The 18,801-nt window shown below is 40.5% G+C and overlaps 1 protein-coding gene across 13 annotated transcripts in view; it reads right to left on the minus strand.

Annotated features, from left to right (window-relative positions):
* Nucleotides 1-18,775, minus strand: part of ERC1 (ELKS/RAB6-interacting/CAST family member 1) — a 302,814-nt gene extending 284,039 nt beyond the window's left edge. For 11 of the 13 annotated variants that reach the window (XM_054067600.1, XM_054067591.1, XM_054067580.1 and 8 more), the window contains exons 1-2: nt 18,617-18,775; nt 5,649-6,482 (exon numbers count right to left, since the gene is read on the minus strand). In XM_054067600.1, coding sequence (XP_053923575.1) covers nt 5,649-6,317 — 669 coding nt within the window. In that variant the 5' untranslated portion in view covers nt 6,318-6,482; nt 18,617-18,775. Of the gene's footprint in view, nt 1-5,648; nt 6,483-17,510; nt 17,535-18,439; nt 18,490-18,616 lie in introns of those variants that run through there. The other 2 variants (XM_054067560.1, XM_054067569.1) reach the window with 2 other exon arrangements.
* Nucleotides 18,776-18,801: the final 26 nt, after the last annotated feature.

The raw sequence follows: 18,801 nt of genomic DNA on the forward strand, positions 1-18,801 counted from the left end.
CCATGACTGCTCTTCATAAGTTATCCAATACAGTAGACTTTCAGAGTACAGAAACGTCTCCTCTAAACTCTTTTGGTCTCTAGAATATGCATATATATCTTTTTTATTCTAACTATAAAGAAGTTTTGTCTTACCAATGTCTTAATGACTGTTAACAGGATACTAGATACCTATTTTGCCGAACAAAATAATATTTTTTCCAACCAACAGTTTAGTCATGGCAGCCTGCTCTGACGTATCATCTTCACATCTATGAGGCTTTTTCCAGTATTATCAAATTGAAAAGAGTTTTTAAAAGCTCTAATTCAGTTTTCAGCCTTGGAGGCATACACAAAGCCTGATATACATATTATTAGCACAACTTCAATCCTTTTTCCACAGACTGACTGGCAGTTCCATCAAAAATGCTCCTCTCTTTTCTACTTCAATCAATACCACCCAGAGTAAGAGACACATGAGAACACTAGAGTTGCTATTAGAAAGCTATAATATCAGTACAAGACCTCTGCTAAAATGAACTCGAATGTAGAAGTATCTCTGTGTTATTGCTGTCATCCATCATTGTTCAACTGTTCACCAACGAAGTTTGGTTTGTTCCGAACCAGAGCTTCAAGCTACCTAGTTCATACTTTGGAAAGTAAGAACACTTAAGGGAAAAAGTCAGTAACTCAACTACCAGAATTTTGATAATGCTAAAAGAAACAATAGCTTCTAGAGAAATACAGTAACACAGGTGAGATTTCTCAGGAATATACACACCGAATAGTGGAACACCACCACAATCCTAGTTAGGAGTGTAATGTCTGAACAGTCTCAAAACATAGCAGACCAAGAATTACAGCAGAAAGAGGTTGCTACAAGGGGAACCAGAATAAAGTAATTCCCTCCTTAGCCTAACAGCAAAAAGCACAGTTCATCTATTAAGTTCAACAGTACCATTGATGTCATCTACTTTATTACAAGCTGCTTTTAAGTTGCTGGTATTCCCCTTGTATGTTTAATGGATCAAAAAGGGACCAGCTGTTCAGCCTACACTACAGTTCAAAGCAATTCAAGGTATTAAATCTACTTCAACAGGAAACATGGGAGAAAACTGGGAACCTAGATAAGCATAAAAAAAAATCGTATTTTATTTCCTTACAGAACTGCAAAAAGACAGAACACAGAAGGACTGTCTCTTGGGCGACTACATGACAACTTCTGAAGCCACTATGAAGTGCTACCAACTTCCTAAATGCCTTAGACATCAAGCACTCGCGAGGAGACAGTTTTGAGTTATTCTAGAAGAGAATTAAGCTGTAATTTCATGCTACAACTGGGGAAAGACAGAGAACCTTAAAGCTGGCAGCATTCTAGGAAGCTGATAGACATCTGCCAGTGAAAGAATTACTTAAAAGTAATGCTGTGGGATAGAGATTATGCCTTTAATCAAAGACTATGGAGCCACGTATTGTGGAATTAAACATCCATAATGGGAGAAAGTCTAGCTTTCTATGAACTAATAACCAACTCAGGAATAGTACTAGTATTAGAATTATACAATACTAGGACATTCAAATCAAAATGGGGGTTTTATATAATTAAAAAAAAAAATCAACGAAGAATTGAGAATTGATCCGATTTTCAGAAGAATGTACTCACTAGAAACTCAGTCTCACAACAGAAGCACCCAATACATTTAAGAGGCTTACACATGGACAACTGTATTTTATAAAGTGAGATGCTCATCCCACACTACTAAGAAATGGAGACTACTTCTGACTGTGAAGATACAATTACAGAAGTCTGAAGAACGCTGATGAAATGTTGGTGTACACCCATCACACTTATCCATCACAACAAAGTAGAACGTTCTTCAAGTGCTTACCCTAAGCAAGGTGAAATTCCTTTCAGAAATATTTTCTTGGTTAAACTCTCACTCAGACATCCAACGCCTCTACCCACAAAAAGACCACAGAAATTCATCAAAGTAAAAAACATGTTTTCACATTATTTCAGCTGAAGTATAAATCAGATCTTAAACGCAGATCAGTCAAATGTGGGAAATTTCAATGCAGTGTTAGACATTAGATTTGCATTGCAGTACTTCAATGATAACTCGTTATAAGCAAGTTTCAACTGAGAGGAGTTCTTTAGTTCTTAAGTTCCAAACAATTCACCATGATCTACTTTTTAGGAAAATCATTTCTATTGAAGTGAAAAAAAATACTCACTGACTTTCCTCCCCTCTTTTGGCTTCTGATGAAAAGGTTTCCAGGGAAACCTTAAACCACATACACTAAAAAAAAGACAAACCTATTTTTCAACTCCAAAAAAATGTAAGTCCTACGAAAGCATGCAGAGAAGAGTGATACCATGCCAAAACAAAACAGCTCCTGTTTATTGGCTCCATCAACTCCTCCTTGGTTATCCATGGGCTTGTTAACCTTCCAGATATCATTTGCACTCTCCTTTTGGGTTCTTGCAAAGTATAATTGGTTAATCAATCCACATTGCACTGAAAAGTATTGTATCTTTCCGAGAACCTATGTTAACTAAGGGAATACATTCCATGTTAGTTTTTATCTCTACAAAATGAGATGACAATGACATTCCCCATTTATGAAAAGAAAGGATTTTCTCGTTCTTCAATATCAGTAATAAATGATGAAAATAAAGTTCAGCATATGCTACACTCCACAGCTGTGGTATTTGTTCAAAGTAGCTGATAAATACAGCTGTGCTGTACCACAACTGGTGAAAACACCACAACTGAGCAAGACTAAAGCACTGTCAACCCAAGTGAGAGCTACATAGAGAGCACACAACATTCTCAGTATTACATCAAAGATATCCCTGCCACCTATTACCCTAAGAAGACAGACAAACAAAAAGAGATATGACTGCCTCAGGACAGGCAGCATGCTCTTTAATCTCCCTACTAATTCTCTGATCTTTATTAAACCCAAAAAATTTCTTGGAAATCAGTAAGTGACACATCAATAATTGCGATTTATTTGCACATGTTCCCAGGAAATTGGAAAGGAAACCCAAATACACCAGTGCATTTTTCACAGGAGGCTGAGGCAGCAGTCAACCAGAGCTCACATTTTCACATATTTTTAACAGCTTCCAGAACCAAGAGGTAAATCAATCACTCAAAGTTGAGGTGACAAGAACAGCAGAAAAAAATACAATCGGGGACAATCAAGTGTGGTGGAGGACTAAAGAGCCAAGATCACAGCAAAGAGACTGAGATGACTATCAGATAATGGCATGAGTCAGCCAGCATCTTGGCTCCAGGGGGTGAGTCATTGCATTTTGACAATGCATTTGGCCTTAAGCTAAAATTAGTATAAAGCACAAGTTCTGCCCACCGGAGAAGTCTTTACAAAATGATGTGCTGAAATACCCATAATGAGGTCTACAACACCAATTCCTGCAATTATGAGTGGAACTCATTTTATAGGGTGGCTGGAGGGGTAATGAAGAGATTTTTCTGGTCCCTCAACAGATCAGAGAAATCCCTTGTTCATTGTCTAAACAGAGAAGTCTGTTTAATTACAGTAAATCCTATTAAACTGATCTTCCTTATAAAGGGCTGGAGTGACCAACTCCAAAAGGCTATAGAAGACATAATGAATTCAGAGTTGAATTAGGACAAAGTTAGCTAACTATAATCTATTAATTAGCATTCGTAGTTTTTACATCTCATTGCAATAATACCCTTTTACTTTTAAATTGCACCCTTCTTTTTTTGGACCAAAGTTATACAATTCTATCAGTGTGGTAGTAATTATAGTGATTGCCTAGAGAGCAGTGGCTTGGAAATATCTGTAAATGTTTAATTAGGGGATAAAGGAAAGACAATGAAAAAAACAACCTCAGAAAGAGGAATCACTGTTTTCCAATCTATACCTATTTATCAAACGCTTAATCCATTCTAAACATACATTCATTGCATTTTTCTTGCACTATTTCCACAGCACTCTCAAATGTCAACAATTATTTCAGAAAAAATGTTATTATATTCCAAGACATTCTCTTCAGTATGAAATAGAGAGAATGAAAAGAATTTGAGAATTTCAATACTTACCTGCAGCTGAAAAACAAAGAACATTAGAAAGTTGAGCAAATGGTATTCCACATACACTGGTACTGTACCACTATAACTAAAATTTTCACTGGATTACTCCCTCTAAGGAAATCCTGCTTTTGTAATAAAAATTATTTAACTTCAGGTTTTCTTCACTCCAATAAGACATATGAAATGAATACAAAATGTTGTGCACATTAACAAATCCTGTGCTGTGAACTTACCATTTGGCAAGAACACAGCTATAAAACTACATTAAAAGTTCATTAAATTATTGCATACTAACTTAGGAAAAGCAACTTACTTCCTTCAACCCAGTTCCTTAAAAAGTAAGAAGAAAAATCTCAGATTACTTCAGTGTAGCAGATTATCACTAACCAAAAGGAGTCAAAAGATCAGTCACATGAAAGTAGAGTCTAACATGTCAAGTACTACCAGCACTATTCTTTCCTCCAACAGTTTTTCCCTCTCCTCTCCACCTTCTAAAGCGAATCTTTAAAAAAGTGCTGCCTAAAATAGCAAGAGCTTCAAGGACATGATCACACTTGAATTATGGAAACTACTTCATTAAACTTTCTTGCATATTTAAAAAACTTAATAGGCAAAGTAATTTTGTCAGGATGAAAGCCGACTTGATATTTCAGGAGACTTCTGGAGTTGGACACGGTGTCTTTCTGTAACAGTGGTGAGGCTTCTTGCTAGAAAGTCCAGGGAGATGCCTAACTCACATTTAGACAGAAACAACCAAACAGGAGGACACTAACTCGACAACAAGCAGTTACTTCAGGATTAAGCTAGCAAGAAGATCTAGGTGGGAAAATTTCAAAAAAGCTTTTAATAAGTAAAGCTGACTACAAAGGGACCGCAATTTTAATCAACCTCTGTGTCATTCCAACTCAGGGATGCTTTTAAGAGGGACAAGACAAAAGAACTAGACACCCAAGATTCTCTGTTCTTCTGCCTATTCTCTAATTAGCCAGACCACTACAAAAAACATGTAGGGTGCGTTATGATAGTTGCCTAACAAGATAGGCACAGCTTATGACAAAAGAATAAATGAGCAAGTACTAAGCAGTGTTACTTAAATGTAGCCAAGAACAAAATTTATATCTGTTAGTGAAAACTGCAAGTCTGGAGATTTTAACTAGAGCTCAAAAATAAGGCCAGCGTAACGTGAACTTTGTTCTACTGGCAACCTGTCAACATTCAGCAATGGTTCAGTTGTATTTAGGGTCAGCAGTTCATACCTTCTGCATCTTAGAGAATGCTTGAAGAGGTAAGCACTAGAAGAATATTAATTACAAACAGGGTAAAATACTTACAAAAGAAAACAAGAGTGGTTAGCATCAGTCCTAGGAAAAAACTCAGACAACACAAGGAGAAAAATGAGCACTCAAGGGGTTGCTTACAAGTCTGACAAGAAACATTTACAAAGAGGTTTGCAAGTTCATATCAATTACCTAGGAAAAGCACCAATATAATTTAGCCGCTTAAATGTGACATGCAACTTTATTAAATAAACTCATTTAATCATGTTACTGCACTAACACAACAGTGACTTTAGATGACAAACCTGGTTTTCTTCTTGCAAAACTCTGTATTGTTCCTTCCAAATGGTGATTTTTGAAGCTTCATCTTTCCTCAGCGCTCTCTCCTTTTTTAGCTCAGGACTCCAGAAGGTCTTGATACTATTCATAGAAGAACTCAGCTTGCTTTCTTTCACCTCCACATCCTTCCGAAGCAGATCGTTTTCCCTTAATACTTCTTTGAGTTGTGTCTGCAGATCCATTATTGTGTTATCCCTGGCCTGGCGCAGCGAGTGAGGCACAGTGGATGCCATACTCACTGGAGGGAGATGGTGCTCTCCAAATGCAATAGTATCGCTGGCAACTCCACTACTGGCAATGTTAGGGCTGCTACCCATTGCAGTCATCCTAACACCGTAAGGCAGCCGCCCCCCAGATCGGCCCAAAGTCATGGTGCTTTTTGGGGTGTCTGCACCCACGTTCTCATGGTCACTAAGATACATAGGGCCAGACGTAGCATAGGCAGCATTTAAGGACTGAATATTTTCCATAGAAAGGGTTTTCCCACTGCCACCCCCAGTACTACTCCCAGAACTGCCTCCTGTGCTGTTGGTTCGACGATGGCCCAAGCGTGGTGACCGTGGCAGCCTTGGTGAACGCCCTGGACTCTGGTTGCTCGGCTCAACCTTACCGACTGATCGAGCACTCCCATACATGATTAAGCTGGTGGTGTGAGGCAACTATATAGGCATAAATCGGGAATAAGAGAAATCCTGTTGAGTTCTTCAACGGTTGCAAGGCAGCTTAAGGCCAATCACAACTTATAACAGACCCAGTTGTCCATCTTTGAAGTCATGTGCTCTCGGTGTTCAGGACCATATCTGCATCAATAAAAATATCATATTAAAAACTGTATCAATAAAAATAACATTAAACACCTAATTTATCACAAAATATTTTGTCCTAATTAGAATGAAGTGTATTCTATCAACTTTACACTTCTCCAGCATCTTTTCAACTCCTATTCACAAAGAAGCAATCTTTCATTTAAACTCCAATATTTAAACTCAAATAAAGAACTTCTATTCTTGCTTCTCTGTTGTTATATTATCATAGTAAAGAGAGAGAGGGGAAAACAAAAAGGCTATCAATTTTTAAGCCATATTTTTGTTGGTCATGACCTGAACTCTACAAAAGTAGTCTAACTTTTTTCCTGTTACTAGCTGGCCCTAATTCTTCAGCTGTTACCTTTCTGAGTAAGGGCGACAATCAAAATTTAAAGCCCATTCAAGGGTTTTTTGATCCCATTGTTTTTCCTTCAAGCACCTCTAGCTTCCATAGGACACAGGTTCTAAACCCTGTTGCTGAGTAATATAATCCTGTAAATGGGAATGCAGGATGTACTGAAATTATTCTAATCATGATCTTGACTAGCAGGTCCTATTAGCACTGCTGACAGCCCTCTATCAAACTCAGAAGTCAAAACCAAAACTAAGGAGAATCATGAAATCATTACTGACTACAAAACTTAAACAACTACAGGTACAACTCCAAAAGAAGAGCAACCACACAGCAATGGGATCAAAGAGGTTAAGAGGAAAAAGAGAATCACATCTGTAATGAAAATTGGTTCCAGTCTCCTATGCTCTTGAACTGGGACTCAGTCTTAAACAGGACTTCAATCTTTGTTCAGGTTAAACAGAGATTTCAATCAAACTATACTTCTCATTAACCAACTCAGATAAATTACATTAAATAATATAGTTCCAAGAAAGGGACCTTTTAAGACACAGAACAGTATAGCATCATCATGTCGCAGTTCCTCCTCCCCTCTAATTTTCCTTAGACGTGGAATCTGGTAGCATATGCAATAAAATCCTTATTTTCGCACTGTAATATCATCCTGTCTTACCAGTGCTAACAGGTAACTCCTCAGTACAGGGGCGCTGGGCTGAGACCACTGTTAGCAGTCAAGCTCTTGTAGAAGAGCAAGAAACAGCGATGAAATCCATTCTTGTGTCTGAGCCACTAGAGAGTAGATCTATTCTCACTACACAGTTCTCACTTCTTTTCCTATTTTTTCCAGTCATAGTTGGGCTCAAATGAAATCAAAACTAGACCACTGAAACATTCCTGGTCTGACCTCTCCATGTCAGATGAATGAATACCAGACAGTGTCGAAAAGCAGCACCATTTTCTATGTCCCAGCATCACACTAGCTTTCACCTCGCCCGACCTTGTGCTCAGAAGTTTGGTTTGCCAATCATTACGAATCATCTTTCCCAAACTCTATGGTATACTTGTGAGATAACACCTGGACAAGCACATGAAAGATTAGGCTCAAGAAGAATACTGTATAAATAGAAAAAGTAGGTGGAGGCGAAGAAATTAAAAAATAATGTTGAAAAAAATGCTGGAAACAGGTAGAAAGAAAAAGAGTAAAAGCCTGATTAAAAAAAAAAGGAGAGAATTTTTCCTTTCAGAAACAAGTTAGTAGACGAAAAGCTACAACAAGAAATAGTTTTAAAATATTTAGTTTAACCCTAAGCTTTAAATGGAAAACACAAGATCAAAGTAAGCCAGCATTTTTTCTTTTTCAGTTTCACAGAAGATACAACAGCATGAGTAATTTTACAAAGCTTATGGAAGTTGATACTGTTTTGTGAGCAATCTTCAAGAAGTTTAAGTGCTCACTCTCTCCTTCTCTCACTTTCCCTTTTCCTTAAATGACAACCACTGCTAGCAACAATACAGCCACAGAATATTTTAAAAACATATGTACAGGAAAATAGGCCAAGGGAAGATAGCCAGCAGCATTAATAATTGAAGTTAGCTACCAAAACACCATCTACAGATTTTTTTCCCCAAACAAGTTACAGACATTTTTCCTATTTGAGCTCCACATCCTTATGTAAAACAGTACAGAAATATAAACTATGTAACACAGTCTACAGTGTTTCACTGGAGCTGCTTCAATAAGCAAGACACTGTGCCCCAGATATAGAATAAAAACACTGCTTCCAAATAGAAAAGCTATTTCAGACTAATCTCACTGAGATATCAAAATTCTAAAAACGCTGCTGTGACACCACTTGAGCACTCAAAACAAGTCAGACTTGATTTCTTAGACACTATATAAAGTACATTCAACTGAGAGCTTGTATTCACGAGGATTCTCATGGAAATTAATCCAAATCACAGCAATTAATTCATCTGTTAGAAGTTCACCAAATCAGTGCAAACACTCATTCACTTAACACCTCCAAATGAGTTCAACTTGAACCAAAAGATTACATATGTTTTATTCTGTGGGTTTTAACCAAAACACTTTTGCCCCAAAACACTGAGTTTAAGTGTTGGCAGGAATACATCACTGCTGCATGCAGAAATATCGCCTACCAAAATGCTTCACAACACCCAAGAAGTCCATGAAAGAATTTAGATCATTTCTAACGACTTAATCACCCCCAAAATGGAAAAGCGCCACTGAAATTCACGGAAACGTTTTCTCCTTCCACATTTTCTGGAACTACTAATAGCTTATCAAAGAATAAAAGTGACTGATGTCCTTGACAGAAAAGTAGCTTCCCAGGCAGCTGAAAAGAGCTGGTACCACAGCAGGCGCAGTGCAGTAGCCACCTTCCAATACACAGCAGGCAGGTTAGCTCTCATTCCCCATTGGTGAAAACGTCAGTCCTATGCTAATTCAGCTCTAAGTTTTGTTTCACAGGTAGACACCATCCCCTCTGTTATTCCACGGAAAAAAAATAAAATTAAAAAAAATTTAAATAATTCAAGCTATAAAAGTCAACTGCTAGAATTAGATGTTGATTAGGCTTACAGAATGGATTTCCAGAGCGGGTACATGTGAAATTCAGAGAGAACTCCGATGTCACTTGCCATCACTGCCACGTGTTACACTGCACTCACTTCTCGAAAGCAAAACCAAACAAAAGCAGTAGATTAAGAAAAGTTCTTTGGAAACAAGTAAACGTAATCTTCCAGTATTTCACTTGAAATGAGAACTTTCATTACACACTGTTAGACTTTAAAGTTGTGAATATTCCACTTATTAACCAAACACACCCTTCAAACCATGCATCCAGTTTCAGTATGTTAACTGACAAAGATATTTGTCATGGTTCAAGAGAATATATATATGTATATAAATAAATCTCAACTCTTTCCCCCCCCCCCAATTTTTTTCTAGTAGAGTTCATCACTAGTCATTTCACTTCGTTGCTGTTAGGAATCCAGAAGCAGATACTAACACAATTCACACTAGGAAAAACCCTGCTCACACAAGAAACAGCCAAGTGAAGGAAGAGACAGAAACACCTTTTCTCACTTGCTATGCCAATTATTTGCAAAGAAGAAAGAGTTCTAGTTTCCTTCCAAGAGTCCAAGCAAAATTACATGGAATATTTCTTTCAGATAGCAACATAACCAGAAAACTTAAAGACTTTCAATATTCTGACCCACACTAGCGTTTTACTAGGAATCTCAGAAGTACAGTCTCTTACAGAATCATTTAGGTTGGAAAAGACATTTAAGATAATCAAGTCCAACCTTTAACACTGCCAAGCCACCACCAAACTGTGTCCCTAAGCACCACCTCCAGGTTTTTTGCCCACCTCCAGGGATGGCAACTCCATCACTTCCATGGGCAGCCTGTTCCAGTGCTTCACCGCTCTTTCAGTAAAGAAATTTTTCCCAATATCCAATCTAAACCTCCCCTGGTGTAAGTTGAGGCCATTTCCTCTCATCCTATCACCTATCACTTATCACTTGGGAAAAGAGATCAGCACACACCACACTACAATCTCCTTTCAGGTAGTGATAAGGTCTCCCCTCAGCCTTCTCTACTCCAAGCTAAACAACTCCAGCCTTCCCAGCCAATCCTCATAACACTCATGCTCCAGGCCCTCCACCAGCTTCACTGCCCTTCTCCAGCACCTCGATGTTCTTCTTGTACTGAGAGACCCAAAACCACATGCAGTATTCAAGTTGCAGCCTCACCAGCACCAGGTACAGGGGGACAGTCACTTCCCTAATCCTACTGGCCACACTGTTTTTGATCCAAACCAGGATGCTGTTGCTCTTCTTGGCTACCTGGACACACTGCTGGCTCATATTCAGCCAGCCGTCAAACAGCTCTCCTAGGTTCTTTTGTGTCAGGCAGCTTTCTAGCCATTCGTCCCCCAAGCCTGTAGCATTGCATGGGTTGTCGTGACCCAAGCGCAGGACCCAGCATTTGGCCTTGCTGAACTCCATACAATTGGTCTCAACCATCCAGCCAGCACGTCCAGGTCACTCTTCAGAGCCCTCCTGCTGTCAAGCAGATCAACATGTCTGCCTAACTTGATATCTTCTGCAAATTTACTAAGGGAATGCTCAATCCTCTCATCCACATCATTGATAAAGATATTGAACAGAACTGGCCCCAGCACTGAGCCCTGAGGAACACCACTTGTGACCGGCCACCAACTGGATTTAACTCCATCGCCCACAACTCTGAGTCCCTCCATCCAGCCACTTTTTTTTGACCAGCAAAGAGTACGCCATCCACACCACAAGCAGCCAGTGTTTTCAGGAGAATGCTGTGGGAAATGGTGTCAAAGGCTTTACTAAAGTCTAGGGAGACAACTTCCACAGATTTTTCCCTCATCCACTCAGTGGGTCACCTTGTCAAAGAAGGAGATCAGGTCAGTCAAGCAGGACTTGCCTTTCGTGAAGCCATGATGACCAGGCCTGATTACCTGGTTGTCCTGTACATGCCACGTGATCGCACTCATTATGATCTGCTCCATAACCTTACCCAGCACTGAGGTCAGGCTGAGAGGCCTGCAGTTCCCCAGATCTTCCTTCTGAGGAATCTATCCTACCTACCATGAAGTCAAAATGCAACATTCTCTTTTTTTTTCCTCCTCTACTCTGACCCTAAATTTAGTTATGAATAAATAATCTCTTAATCTGACAGGATGCAAGACAGCAACAAAGAATACTTTCTAACTTGACCAATTTTCCTTCGCAAACTCTCCTGTACGTTTCAAAAACTTGGTGCTTTCTGTCACTACAGGAACCCTTACCTAAGATTACAAAAAAAAAGAGACTAAAAACTGCAAATGTTTTAAAAACACAAAACTACTGAAGCCAGTGCCAAATCATTTTTCCCTCAAGGTAGCTTGTATATCTTCACATTTGCGAAATAAATTCTCTTGTTCACACTTCACTAACAGGATAAAAACTTCCAAAGAGCATCCTATCTGCAAGGCAAATTAAAAAATCCCCCAAAATTAACGTCAACCAAAGTAAAAACTTTATACAGATATCTAGAGATTTGCACTGCAGCTTTGCAAGTAGAAATAGAATTGACCTGCTTCAGTATTTAGTTGAAAATGCTATCTAGTGATAATGGAAAAGCTTGAAAGGACTATGAGAAGCAGAAAAAAGAATAGACGGGAGTTACTTAACACTGTATTTTGAAAAAAAATTGACAAAAGGACAGTTATGAACACAGTTTCTGTTTGAAAAGGAAGAGAGAGGAAAGCACATCCTGCCTGAAGAGTCAGCTATGAAAAAGGTCTTCTAAGATCACAGGTAACTGTCCAAAAATACTCACACACCATGAACTGCAAAAGATCTGACGGTAAACATTTAAATGTACTACGATGGTTTTACACAGCGCAACTTGTGGCAGCTAAAATGACTGTTTCTTTACAACAGCCTAGTCATAGCCAGTGAAAGGCGATTGAGAATCAAGCCTTCTTCAAGACAGTAAGGCAGCTACCTTCTCCAAGAATATAGTGATATACAGAACCATACATCAGTGAAAATGGTAATTCAAAGCAGCATGAAAACTGGTAACTCCTGCAGCAGAACCAAGCATGCTTAAAAGACAGTGAAATGCAACTTGCACAGCTTCATGCAGACTTATTTGTAAGGCAATTAGGAAGTGAGAGAGGACGGGAATAAGTACACTAGTCCTGTCAAAAGGTCTGGCAGTTATCAATAGAAAAGTTGTATTCAGGCATGGTAAAAATGTAAGAAATTCTGGAGGGATTAGATTAACATCAACTTCAGGATAAAGAATCCAATAAAATGAGATGTGTTTACCAATGCCGTCACACTCAGCCCCTACATCTAGTATTTTATGTGAACAAATGGCTCAGAAAGCAGACATTCCTGGCTACAGCTGACAGAAAACAAAGACTAATGAACACAAAGCTTTGCTAATCTCTGGGGATACCTCTGTCATATAACTATATGATGCCTTCAATATGCTCCTCTACTCCAGGACAAATACTAATACCACAGTAACTACTTCTAAGTAAGCAAGCAAACCAAATACAGACAAACATATTACAGAAATATAGGAAAATCTCTGGGTGTTTTTTTTTTACATTTGTTAAAATAGAAAGAAATTAGGAATAACTTCTGCAGCCTTCAGCAAGCTAACATTTTCTCTGCAGCTCCTTCTACGGTTTCTGTTTAGGACTGACACCAGCTGACAGACAACAACATTCACAGAGTCAACATCGTAGCACCATCACAACCTGTTGGTCAGGAATGCAGAGGGCATCTAATCATGAACTACACTGGCAAGCACATCTTACAGCAACCTGCTAGTGTTTCCCATCAGCATAATGGAAGCCATATACTCAGCTCCCAGAAGACTGAACTTTCTTGTCACACCAATCCCTGTGTGCACAAGGAAAGCTTTGAATGTCAGTGCTATAACAGCAACACAAAAATTCAGCCCTAAGAAGCGCCGTCTTAATCTGATGAAGCAGCCTAGCAGACACATTAGACTTCATAAATGGAGATAGCAATTGTTCACGTTGTCATAATTCATACCTTAATAGTTAATCACAAACAAAAATTACTAGATTACACAATGGGACCTGGCCCCCAGTACAGAGCAAGGGGGAAAAAGAAATAAAAAGATGAAATTCCAAAACAGGAAATGCTTATATTCCACTGAAACTCTGACAAATATCCTTACCCTGGAATTCAAACAGTGGGTGTGATGACAGAATAGACAGGATTCACAACAACTTACAGGTGTGTCAACCAAGCTGAAGACAGAAAAATTGAATTTCTGTCACTTTCTGGTGCACATGACAACTGCAAAACCTAAGCTACTTTACATAACAAATGTGAAGCAACTATCTTAAGGACTATAAAGTAGCTTTTAGGTTTGACTAGTTCTGGAAGGTAAGAAAGCTCACTAGTTTTCATGTTAAATTAATGACCATTACACCAGAAAATGACAGAAGAAAGTTTACTTTGGAAATTGTTTGCAAGCCAGCTAATGCTGAACACAAGGCATTGAACCCATGGAATTCAGGGTTGTTTATCCATATCAAAATGTTCTTATCCTCGCGGCCTTGACAGCAAGAAAGCAAAAGGGATGTTTGAAATTAAGATGGAAAGAAGACAAAAATGGAACAGTTCATATTACGACTGATTCTTATTCCTAAATAGCGCACGAACAGATGCCTAAGCACTGATATCTGTTAATGCCCAATCCTTTTTAAAGGTAGGTTGTTTTTTCCTAAAGTAAGTTCACCAACTTGCACGTCTGCCAAGTTCACTGAAAGAAACAGTGCCCTTGTTCTGTCTCACTGAACGTGGGAAGACAGGAATCGATAAGTTTCCCCCCCAACCATACACAGAAATCTTCCCAGAAAAATATCTCAAAAATCCCTGATAATCTTTAGGTAACTGACATATTGAAAACTACGTTTTGTAAAAGGCATGCCATCAACCCTGGCACTACATTTTGAGGAAAAACTCAGCAGTCATTTGTCAAAAGAATGTTTTGCTTCTAGACATAAACTGACACTCCTGTTACACATTTTTTAAATTTGAAAGGTTAACGTAAATGCCACACATACACTTCAGGTCACCACAGAAAATGGAAGCTTCTTGATTATCTGTCCTTTTTAGACACTGTTCTGTTTCCTGTTCTTCTCTCCCATTCCCACAAGATATCCCATCCAGAATACGTATACAACTCACAAGCCTCTACACAAGAGCCAGAAATCTGCATTAGCTTCCCTCATCTCCCACAAGTACACATTTCCTTTCATGGGATCTACTTATTCCACACGGAAGAGAGCAATATGATGATAGAACATGCTCTGCTCTTTAACAGCCTCTTTGCAAAAGCAGCTTTAACTGACATAGGGGTTTGTTTATTATAATTCTCTGGCTATCAGCATAAAGTGTATACTTTCACCACCATAGCTTCATTTGTTTGTATCTTTCTTCCTAAAAGAGTCCAGAAAAACAAAAAAAGCTTATTGTCATTATAAAAATGCACGTTATTTCAGCTATATATTTATTTACTCATATTTATATACTCTTCCTAATACACCACTTTTTTTTTTTCCACTTAAAGCTCTAGAGGCCAGCCTCAACTCAGGGCAGAACGTGAGGTGCTACTGGTATTTCTAAAGGCCTTACCTCATCTCACTTGTCAGACTAAAATGGTTCTACTCACAGGATACTAAGAGTTAACCTGACCACTAAATTCAGGTGCATGAGCAACTTCTTGCCCTTTGGCAGGTTGCTGCACACCAACAGAAATTGTTCTGTCTTGCTTCAGAGACTGGGGCACATATTTCTTAATGCTGTCTAGACATCACATTTAAAGGCTTCTGAGATGTGACAGTAGTCTTGGACACTGTTCCAGTGCTTATTTTCTCCAACAGCTTTAAGACTGGCGGTGCTGAATTTTTTACAGGATGATTAGCACATGGTGCAGATACGCTGTGGCTTATTCTCCATTCCTGGTTCTTGCCTGGGTTTACCTGGGATTGGACCCAATGACCCACACAGTCCCTCTTGGTCCTACATTCTTAACCCTAATACACGTAGGCAGGCTTGGAAGGTGCATCAGGATTTGTTTTGAGCAATGAATGGGAGCTGCTTATAAGTCTTTCAATTTAAAGCAGAGAGTATACACAGCAACAATTACCAAGCGTCTTTTTCCATTTTTAAAAAGTCCAAAACACAAAAAGCAGCAGGTGTCAGAACATACACATAAACTTCCTAATGATGAACTGAGTAAAATAACTCTCATTCTTCTAATCACTTAGGAGATTGAAGACCTGTGGACATTAATTTTCTGTCATTGTATGGCTAGAGCATTTTTACCCTGATTTTTAGAGTACCTAGTCAGTAAATACTATGTTTCTATGCATGGCTGTTTTTTCCTTCCCCCAGGTGGCAGGCAACCAATAACCAACTTCCCAATGGTGGAAAATCAATGCCAAAAGTGATAAAGATATCGCAAAAGCGCAGAAGTACCTAGAAGCATCAGTGAATCCCTGTAGACAGCTAGCCTAAAGTCACCATGGTTAATACCACTGTTAAGAGGAGCATATTCCGACTACAGCATTTCCACCATAACCTCACCCTGACAACAAAGTTCTGTTCCACATACCAGAAAAAAATCCTATGTCAGCATTGGATTTTCTAGGACCCCATGCTGTACAACTGCCATACAGTTAAACTCTTGGCTGAAACAGCTAGTAATTGACAGAATCCTCATCACTCGGAGTGCTCCTACAGCAGGGTAGCCAGCAAGGTTCGAGAACGTGCATCACTGTTTCTTAATCCGAGAAATCAGTCTGGTTATTTAAAAAGCTGCATCCATCCATCTCTAAGCACACCATACTGAGATAAAACAAGCCAGACCTTCTAAAAGTACTGCAACTTTCAAGTGGCTTAGGCAGGTAAGTATAAGAAACCTCTCACACAAGAGAGGATTTTTGGGGAATAGGCTTGAAAATAGGGAGCGGTGAGGGGAGGAGGGATAACAATGGAAGAGTATCCTGCTTCACAAAATAAGGAATAATAGCAAGGAACTCGTGCAGTGGTTACAATGGCATGGAGAACTATTTCTATTCATGCAGCAACACAGATAACTGCTTCCAGGAACTGAGAAAGTGGCAGATTCAGAAAAAGGGGGAAAAAAACCCAAAAAAACCCCATTAGGTTTCTTTCATGACCAAGATTTGCAATTCAATAAAAAAGTACAGGCCATGTAAATACCAACCTGCTTTTTTTGCCAGTCAGGCCATTAGCCAGATGTTAGAGATGAAAAGTTACGTGATCGGAATCTCATAAAACCTCATGATAGGATCAAAGAAACAATGCTAAGACTTAGGAAAAACATGATGCTTCAACACAGCCCAGATAACAGAAACTCAAACTGAAGAAAACCTGCTAACGTGTTTACAGTGATTTCATTACAGCTAAGCTAGTTTCCTGGAAAATGTGAAGAAAGTTCAAATTATATCAAATATTATGATAAGTTCATGTTTTACCCAGCACATCCCACCTTTTTCTAGCTACAGCCCCTCTTGCAGCTCGGTAAACAACTTCACATTTCTGGATGATACAGTAAAGTCACATACTTGACTATTCAAGGAACTGCTGTTCTGTCGTAAAGTTCTGAACTATGCTTCCAAAACTGAACTACACTCAGTACAGCTGCCTCAGTCATTTAATAACTAGTGGGTTAGTCTGAATAATTCAGTACTGGAAAAACACTGTCCTACCAACTCTGCTCAGACCACCATAGGCAAAGTAGTGATTTTTCTCTTTTAACCTTCCTTGATACAGGTGCTGACTCATAAGTGACCCTGAATTGGGGCACACAGCTGAGCTGCTGCAGTTTTCAACACAAAACACAGTAACATGCCGGGCTGTAGATCACAGTAGCTCAGGCAGAGACATATGTTCAGCCACCTACTGCTATGGAAGCAGTAACCTTCAGGAGAAAAGGAGGGCAGGCGGCTGGTGGAGGTTACTGCTGTAGATATCGTAGCCGAATTGGCCGTTGTTTAAGAATCACAACGCAGCAGTCAAACCAGACAACTTTTTTTCGTTCCAACCTGTTGGATTTGAGGTAGCACATTATCCAGCTGTGACCAGCTCGCATACATCCACGTGCCCCTAAAAAGAGCGTGGATGAGATGGTAAACACACATTATTCCGACCAATTCTATTCTGTACATTTGCTTTCATTCTCTTGGCTTCTGTACTGCTTTCCTCCGCCACCACCTCTGTAGGTGTTTCTTTACATCTTTTCTTCCTACCTCCGAATCTCTCATTTCCACTGGGGTTTCACTTTAAAGCATTTCACGCTACACTGTCACAAACCATCATGTGAAATTCCAGCGAGCGTGCAATGTCTCGTGCAAAATAAAATTGTAGGCTTTCTAACTAAGATTTCGAGTTCACGTTTCCAACGAGCCAGATGTGGAAAGACAGCAATTCCTGACACACGCTTTGGGATGGCAGAAGATCCAGAAACAAAGCACAGCTGACGCTCACTTTGGACCAGATGTGATAAAATAAATGAAATGCAACCGCTCCGCCTTCACAGGGGGAGGGAAAAAAAGAAAAAAAAGAAAAGACTAAAAACATTACAAATCCAAGAAGAGCACAAGGTCTAGGTGGGAGGACACCGGTCACCATTACCTCATGATGCCACTGAGACAATAAAACCGTGCGCTTCCCAAGGACGAGCTAAATAAGCAGGGGCGGAAAAAAACACGCTCTAGGACTGGGAAGAGCACGAAGGAGGCGAACCCGAACCCCACCCGGCATGCAGCCGCCGCTCCAGCGCTGCCCGGGGGCGGCGGGGCGGGCATGGGGAGGCGCTGCCCGGGGGCTCTCCCGGTGCCGCTTCGCTGCCGCCAGCGCCGGGGCTGTGACAGCAGGGCACGGAGGGGGCGACACCCAGCACCCACCCCACCTTCCACCACCACATCCCCTCTCTCTCTCTCTCTCTTCCCCGGGGCATCGGACCCGCACCCACCTGCGCGGCTGCTTAGCGGCAGAAAGGCCCCCGCCGTGCCCCGCGGCCACCGGCGACCGCAAGCCCCGCCCCGCCCCAGGCTCCCCCCAGTGGCCGGCAGCGAGCCTTAACCTCCCCCCCCCCCGCCTTCCCCTCTTTCCTCCCCTTTTCCCCCAAGCCCCGGGCGAGGCCCCTCACCTGCCGGCGGATGCGCGGTGGCGGCTCCGGTTATCGCTGAGCACCCACAGCTCCGCACACGCCGCTTTCGGCGCTCGCACTCTCTCTCTTTTCGCGCGCGCGCGCCCGAGCGCCGCTCCCTCCCGCGCCCCCGGCGCGAGGCGCGCGCAAGCCCCGCCCCTGCCGCCGCCGACGGAGGCCACGCC

This window comes from Cuculus canorus, chromosome 1 (genome assembly GCF_017976375.1).
Source record: "Cuculus canorus isolate bCucCan1 chromosome 1, bCucCan1.pri, whole genome shotgun sequence".
NCBI classification, from domain to species: Eukaryota; Metazoa; Chordata; class Aves; order Cuculiformes; family Cuculidae; genus Cuculus; species Cuculus canorus.